The sequence below is a fragment of the Bolinopsis microptera genome, chromosome 8 (assembly GCF_026151205.1).
Source record: "Bolinopsis microptera isolate Bmic1 chromosome 8, MBARI_Bmic_1.0, whole genome shotgun sequence".
NCBI classification, from domain to species: Eukaryota; Metazoa; Ctenophora; class Tentaculata; order Lobata; family Bolinopsidae; genus Bolinopsis; species Bolinopsis microptera.
In genome coordinates this window covers 5,181,179-5,189,705 of record NC_087079.1, presented here as the reverse complement: position 1 = coordinate 5,189,705, position 8,527 = coordinate 5,181,179, and the positions used below count along the sequence as shown (strand labels likewise).

The following is an 8,527-nucleotide window of genomic DNA, read 5'->3' as shown; positions in this document are numbered from 1 at the left end:
TTCAAGCAGCTAACACGTACCACAATTCAACCAATCAGAGTACAGAAATCCGCCAAGTTCAATTTACAAACTTTTGATCGACCCAAAATGAGACTTTTCTGGAGATTTTGAGATAACTCAAAATCTACAATGTCCCTAATTTTCCTCCTGGGGAGGAAACAGGAAACGTTCGATCGTGCTGAATCACTTTACAGTCGATCTTCGAGATTGTTCGAAAAGGGTCCCCGAGAGTTAAAACCAACTTCAATCAATGTATTTTTGGACGCTGATTTTGAATCACACCTTATGATCGAAATAAAGTTAAAAAGCTCCCCTGACGAGATATTGGTGAAACACTGTCTAGATCACGTGATATGACCGTAAATATAATTATAAGGAAGTAAGTCTAATTTATCGTTAGGGTAAGAATTCCAAAATATGCTTTTATTAAGGATTGGGTTAGCCTTAGGGTTAGGGTTGGGATCAGATTAATAAAGGGTTAGGGTTTCCAATAGTCGTTCAGGACCAGCTAGAGTGTAGAGAATTGTCATACGTTGTATGACCCGCCGCGCACGAGTGCGCAGCTCCCCCTGTATCGTTGAAACTCTACTATAGTGAAACGACCGTGGGGGTCACGATGTGATACAAGTAGAGAACAGGTTGAAAGAGTCAAGTGACAGTCTAATGCAGTAGAGTGATTAATCATCATCCGGAAACGTTACTTTTACTAGGCAGTGCGCCATCGACCGTTTTAGCTCGTATTTTGGCCAGCACATTATTTCGGAAACAATATCAAAAAGTTATAATACTTCCCATATAACAATTTTGTTGAAATTTGGTCAGCTTACGTAAACACTTATGTTTTACTGAACCTGAATTAGTTTAAGCAATTTCGATGGTCAGAATTTGAGTCATCAACGAATTTATACCTATATTATCATTTTTAGACCTCTTAATCAAGGCCAATCTCTAGTCTCCAAACTAAGTTAGGTTCGGTAGTTAAGTATGATTAAAAGGTTCTGACAAATTTTCAGCATGATTCATGTTCAGGAACCGAAGATATGACAGAATAATACGACAAAATCTACGAATTTCGCCAAATTACGCGACTTTTACAACTAATTTTGCTTGCTAAAGCCGCGTACCATCAAATATGGCACCTACTGTGAAAATTCTCACAGTCTCTAGAAAACAATTATGGTACACAAATTTTGAAAATCTGAGCAAGTTTATTTTATCGTGCACCCCCTACTTTTACAAAACGAACATTTTGCGTGGAGTGCGTGGCCAGTTGCGCAGTAAAGACACGCGCAACTGCTACAAACTGCTACAAACTGGCACTAACTGCTACAAACTGGCACTGACTGCTACAAGCTGCTACTAACTGCTGCACTTTGCTCCTCCTGTGAATATAAGTTTTGTTAGGAATATCAACTTATACATAATATAAGTAGTGCGCCATCGACAGTGAGCCGCGCGTGCCGACTGTAGGATGGTTTTTTAGCGCTAATTTCGGCCAGCACAATTTTCTTTAAACAAATAGATATTGAGTATCCTTCCCGACCTCTGATTGCAACAAAAATTGGTAAGCTTACTCCTAGACTTACAAGGAAAGTGTCCGGAAAATTTAAAGCATATCCAACCACCAAACATTATGTTACAGCTAAAAGCAGCGTATTTTACCCCATATCCATTTTGATTACTTTATCAACTCCGATATCCATAGGAGCCATGTGTCTACGCGTACTGCGTGACGCGCTTGTTTCACAAGTAGACCGGCGGTCGCGCGCTACTGCAAGCGAGATCGGCTCTGGTTAGAGCAACAAATTTTTCGAACAGTTGTGAAAGCACTAACCTATTGAAAGGTCGTCGCCAATGTTCAGAATGATCTCATTCAAGGAACCGAAGATATATCAGAATAATGGCTTTTACTAATTCGCTCGCCCAAAAATTTCACGTGACTTTGTTTTTTATGGTTTTTCAGCCGTACAAAACGGTTTTACATAAACCCTAATCCCAACCTTAACCCTAACCATAACCAATAACCCCGAAGCTAACCATAACCCTTACCACAACCCTAACCCTAACTTGAGCCCTAAACAATCGAATTCATGTTTTACTAGCCTGTCACGTGACCAAAACGGTTTTTTGCCCATAACTCTCCGTGGAAGCATTTTTACCCTACGTCATGTGGGGTGATTCGGAATCAGCGTCCAAAAATACACCGATTCAGATCAATTTCACACCCAAAGGGCCTTTTCACAAGAATGTTCTTAAAATTTGGGCGAGCGATTTAGTAGGAGCGCCAAAAAATACGACAAAAATTAACGAATTTGGTCAAATAACGCGACTTTTATAGCTAATTTTGCTCGAAAAGCCGCGCACCATCAAATATGGCACCTAGGCGAAACTCACTGATCTTTCCAAAAAGGTACGACAAATTTGGTATCGTGAAAATTCTCACAGTCTCTAGAAAACAATGGTACAAAAAATTTTAAAATCCGAGCAAGTTTATTTTTATCGTGCACCCTCTACATATTATATAATCTACATTGTTTAAAATTTTTGCCTCGGCTAAAAAAATTTGTGTAATTTTTAAAGGCTAGGCTGGCAAAAATTTTGCAAGAAATCGGAAGTTTTCATTTTTAATTTCCAAAATACAAAATAAGCCATAGCTAGAATGTAAAAAATTATGGGAATAGTTTAAAGTGCGACGTGAAAGGGGAAAACACATGCATGAAGACGCGCGCGCGTGCGTGTTTGATCTTTTTTCATGTCACATTTAAAGCAGCGGCGCTCAAAATAAATTAAAGTAAAAATTCCTAACAGATCGCATAATATTGAATTCATACTTTTTTAAATAGGGACGTATAACATACAAGCAACATACAGCGCGGTAAAATTATTATGGTTTTAAAACTGTATATTGCTCTATCCAAAGCTTTTACCTTTGCAGTAGCGGGCGCCTGCCTCTTGGCAAAACAACAAACAAGCGCGCGCCAAGAAAACAACAATTTCAAGAAAACAGTGGCGAAAAAGCACATAGAGTTAGGCGAAGGCTTGTATATATCACATCGTGACCCCATTGTCGTTTCACTAAATGGTGACTAAAAAGGAAACTAAATCGTTTCTTGGATACAGGGGAGCCGCGCACTCGTGCGCGGCGGTTCATACATGACAACGTATGACAAGTAAAGGCCTGGTACATGGTATGGGTTCACAAACTTCAAACTTAAATTCAAACCCTTTGCATCATTTATCAATGTACACTTCTTATCATTAACGATAAGGGATGTTGTCGCCCGCCGCGCCGTGCAAAATGATTAATTATACTTTGATTCGAAGTTTTTAAAATGCTTTTGAGTAGTATACCATTACTACTGTTCACTATTACTACCATTATACATGCCATAATATAAACTATTTTGTACCTTGGATCATTTTGACTAGTACCATAAATTATCTTTGACAGAAAATTTTTTAATGGATGATAACCGTAAATTATAGTTGTTTTAAATATTCATACTATACAGACTTGGTACCAAAATTCAATTTGTAATCAGTGTGTGGCTCGGTAGGTTCTAAACTTTAACAAAATTGTTACTAATTGTGTAAATGCAGCATCAGTTTTTAAAAATTAATATCGATACCATGTCCATATACTGTAGTGATGAAAACTCAATGAAACTGTCTATATTCCTAAAACAGGTGTTACTGCCCACTACACAATAAGGGGCCATAATTGTTTCAATTATGTAACTGTATAGAATTATTGTTATTATTATAACAGGTGTGTTAATTGTATTATATATTGTTTGCGTAAATGGTAACAAGAAGAATTTGTCATAACTTTGTATGAATGAAAAGCACGGATAAAAAATGTATACAGCAATATCACGAATTTTCACGAAGTATAAATTGGACGGCCGCGGCATGACTCTACACGATTTGGCAGTTTTATTATATAATTTAGCACGATCTCTTCACAGCCACATATTTATATCATCAAGATTTCCCCTCGCACAAAAAAATTAGATGAGTCCCAGACATTAAACATGTGGAAAAGATTCCTTGAATTATGCTGTGCGCATGTATAGGAAAATACATGTGCACATCACAATTTAATTTAATTTAATCTACCACATGAAAAAATACACTTGTCTCAGCTACTGTATGGACATCTTAAACTACCTCAAGGATCCGTAAGAATATGTCACTGGTTACTGGTTAGAGCTTCCGCCTTCTGCACATAAGGTCCAGTGTCACCTACTAGTCTAGGGAGGAGCTAAGGATGAATTGGATCTATGCAAAATTAAACATCTGTGCATTATCTCCTCGGTTGAATCGGCTGAATGATAGGAAGCTTGAGAAAGGGTTAAATGAGGGCGGGCTCTGCCAAAAGATCAGCAAACTTCTTAGGATACCCCTTGGCCTTGATTACATCTACATTGTAGTGTACTGTAAACACAGTACTATACTACACCATTCTGTTGACTATACAATCACTACATAAAATGCAGCCTAGAAAGATTATCAGTATCACAATGTTGGACACCAGTAACCAAGTCCTACAGGAGCTGGAGGATTAAATGCCAAGTCCTGTGTCATTAATTGTACCAAGGTTCAGTGGCTATTCCTTCCCTTGTTCTGTTTATTTTTTATGCTTCATTTCATTGTTTATCTGTGTCGTAAAAAGATGAGCATTGACTACATAATTTGTTTTTATTTATTTATTTTTTAAATTAACGGTTTTTAACTTTTTAAACTTTTTATATGTAAATAAATTATGACATTTATGTTAGTTATAGAATTTGTTTGTTTTTTAATGACGAAGGCTGTGAAATGTTCACAGTTCTGATAATGAGGAAATCAGAAAGAATGTTTAAAACTAGTGATGATGTTTATGTCATTATTCTTAATCTAATCTAATCTGGTCAAGTTCGGAGACAACCTGTACATTTTTTACTTTTTTAGAAGTGTGTGGTGGAGCCAACTCAACACAGAATGAAACTCCCTGATTATATGGCTGACAAGACATTTTTCAGGACTTTCTCTGAGTAAAAAAAATAAATTAAAAGGTTGAACGGTTGAGCAGATACAGGTGGTTTTAAACAAACCCTTGAAAGGTGGAGATTTAAGGTGGAGACTGGCTCTGGTTGAAGAAACTTTTGATTAAGGTGGAAAAGGTTATTGGTAACACAAACTACATCAAATTTGCAATCTGATGGTTTTATCAATATTTTATTTAAGTGCTCAACCGAGGTGGAGAAATTAAATGCACTTTTCAAAGCTGCTCAACCGGGGGTGGAGAAAGGTTTAGAGAGTTCTAGGTTAGCTAGAAAGTTACGTCTCGGCCTTTTCTACTTCCCGTTAAATTTTGTTTTTTCCATTGACGCTCAACAGGGTGGAGATTAAGAAACAGTAAAAAGCCTGTCAAACATGCCTAAATTCATTGGTTTTATCACTAATTCTAATCTGCTCTGTTAACTGCTACTGTAGGGGATCATAAAACTGTTATCCCTTCTGTCTTAAAGCAAAGTGTTCTAGCAAATGAAAAAACTATCAAAGTTGTGAAAAGGTGCTCAACAAGGTGGAGAAATTGTTGATTAAACATTAAAACATTAAAAAATGCATTAAAACTGGCCCCACCGGGTTGAGTTGAGCTTTGGCAGTTGATTTCTGGAAGAAATAACATTGGGTGACCCTTTAACATGTATACAACTCATCAAACAAGCCATCAACCACTCAACCGTGGTGGAGAACCTTGACTTCTGAGGTCAAATTTACGCCAAAATTTGCCAAATTTGAGTCTCCACCTATGTTGAGTGTACTTTTCAGCAAGGATGCCTTGTAATATGAGTTGGTAGATGATTTAGAATCATTGGTATTGCAAATGGACTGCCACAGTCACTCTACAGCTCCTAAACTACAGAATAACAGATTTTGAACTGCATGTTATGCTGTCTCCACCTCGGTTGAGCCGATTCTGAGGATCCTATTCTATGAAATATAATTGGTATAACCCATAATATTAAATATTAGGACTTTGGAGCAATTAAAAAGCATGAGAGGGTTAGTTCTAGTCACTTATATTAGCTCATGTAGTCAGTAAGCTGCTCCACCTGTGTTGAGCAGACAAACCTGCTCAACCAGCACTTTTTGAGTACCCACCTGTCTTACGTAACTTTAAATTGTGAAATTTGGAGTAAATATTTGAAGTGATTTACAGCTCCTTTAAAGTGATTTACAGCTCCTTTATTTTTGTAATTTTCAGGTGGCCACTGTCTCCACCAAGGTTGAGTTATTTGAATTTTGGACCCAGATATCATTATAGAAAGGTTAGGAGTATAATATCTGAAGAGCCTGTACCCCTTGGACTGTCAGAGGAATTATAATTAATTTTACCGTTTATGGCAGTGAAATGAGTGTAATTAGTGACTGATTTTATGTACAGGTTGTCTCCGAACTTGACCATCTAATCTACCCTTACTTTACAACAATTTACTGCACATAATTATACTACCTTTTTGGACATAATAATATGGAGTACTGCATTATTCATAATTAAGTAGTGCGATATAGATTTATTAGATTTTGATCACCAAGTCCCTCTTGATCTTGACAGTCAAAAGATGATTTAGTCACAAATAATCGCTATGTACTTAATGTTTAGTAGTATATTATGTAAAATCCGGATTGTATGTAAAATCCGCATGTAAAATCCGGATTGATTAAAAATAAATTAGTGTACACAAATTTTGCCTCAGATATATGTTTTTTACGTTTTGAATTTTTAACACTTGTTTTTAGATCATGAATACGATGTAGTTACATTGAAACGTCGAGTAAACTCCTTTCCTTAATAAGAGCATTTTCACTAGTCGCAACAACCGGGATAAAGATAATTTTACACAGAATACGTAGTATATTATCCTTTAGAAGGTTTTCTTACCAAAGTAAGGTTTTATGGCTATGTTCCCTAACTGTTGTTTATGAAGATTGTTATAACATACCCAATCTGCTTTCTGACTGTATTTAGGACTTAGGTGTAAAGAAAATTATACATTATCTATATAAGGAGGCACTGGCAAAACTTCTACTGCCCTTTCTCTGCTAGTTGTGCAGTTAATATTGTGAAATAGTTTTAATACTTTCAACACTACTATATAACAAATAATTTGAGATTATGTGACTGATTAAATGCTGAAGATAAAAGAAATATATTCATTTTGCTAAGATTATGTTTGCGTTTCATTGCTCAACAGCTGTTCGAAGGATCAAATATAAGATAATATTGTGAAAAGTGAGATATTAACAGAAATACAATTAATATTTATCTATTGTATTATTTAAATAACTAGTGCACAGGTCTTTCTGATTACCATATTTTGAGCTCTTTTACACATATAGTTTAGTGGACTTATCCCTCAGGATAATTTTGATGCAAGATTGTTAGTTTACTTATTTTCTGGGATAAATCACTGATCTTGTTGTACACACCCTTGATGTTGGTATTTGCCAATTTTCATCTAATAATAATGACAGATGGGTCCATAGAACACTGTCCTGAGCTGGCCAGAGAAAAATACTGATCAGCATGTTACACCAAGCCTGTGACTGCACATCTAGACAGTAAATGTCTACACCAAGGCTTCTGACTGTCTATTTGCTCTATTTCTAGAAGGAGAAAGGCTAACTGTAAGATTAATCAAAGAAAAGTTAATTAAGGTTCAGCATGTAATTTGGGGATACTAATATATTAATGGAACAATAAGTTTCCAATAAAGATCGAATAAAGATAAATTTTGAGTTTACTGTACCTTTACTGTATTATTAACCATTCATTCTGTATGTGCACAAAAAAAATTTATTTTAATTGATATTAATATTATATATACTAAAATTAATAACGAGAACAATCCCAGAATAGCATGCAAACCAGATGAGTTGGCTAAAGTGTTTAGCTACATTTTTACTGTTTCTTCAGTCTTTATCATCAGACGTCAAAATCTTTTGGTCAGAGAAAAATATAAACGGCCAGTAAGTGTAATTATTGATCATTTTTGTTTTAAAGTATTTAAGACAAGATACAATATAATTTTGTTCCGTTTTTTTATTCCAGAGTTTGGAGTTAACGATTTTTTTCCATAAATCTTCGTATGTATTTTAAGAATATGAAAATAATTATATATTATAATCATTAGTCATACATATCTTGATTTGATCAGATTATGTTCTAATCTTTACCATATTATTCAACCTCCAGAGTGCTAAATGTGTTATACGGTAGTGCAGTAGAATTTAGGTGTCATAATAATACAGTGGATAACCTCTTTGAAGTATCTGAAGAGGAATATGATAGGTGAGTTAGTAAAACAAGTGAAATTATTGTTGTAAATCTAAACTTGATATCACAGATTATTAATAGTGACTTTCGTTAAAAATACGTAATGTTAGGCCAGGTTTGGGCTGATAAGTAGGTAACTTACGTTTTGAAAAAAGACCTTGGTGTCATCACCAAGCGAATATTTAAAACGAAGTTTGATTT

General features: G+C 35.4%; 1 protein-coding gene across 2 annotated transcripts in view; it reads left to right on the top strand.

Annotated features, from left to right (window-relative positions):
* Positions 1 to 7,138: 7,138 nt before the first annotated feature.
* LOC134820065 (uncharacterized) overlaps positions 7,139 to 8,527 on the top strand; it is a 29,825-nt gene continuing 28,436 nt past the window's right edge. Inside the window, exons 1-3 of one of the 2 annotated variants that reach the window (XM_063830290.1) lie at positions 7,139 to 7,167; positions 7,910 to 8,019; positions 8,246 to 8,341. In XM_063830290.1, the coding sequence (XP_063686360.1) occupies positions 7,922 to 8,019; positions 8,246 to 8,341 (194 nt within the window). In that variant the 5' untranslated portion in view covers positions 7,139 to 7,167; positions 7,910 to 7,921. Of the gene's footprint in view, positions 7,168 to 7,908; positions 8,020 to 8,245; positions 8,342 to 8,527 lie in introns of those variants that run through there. The other variant, XM_063830289.1, reaches the window with a different exon arrangement.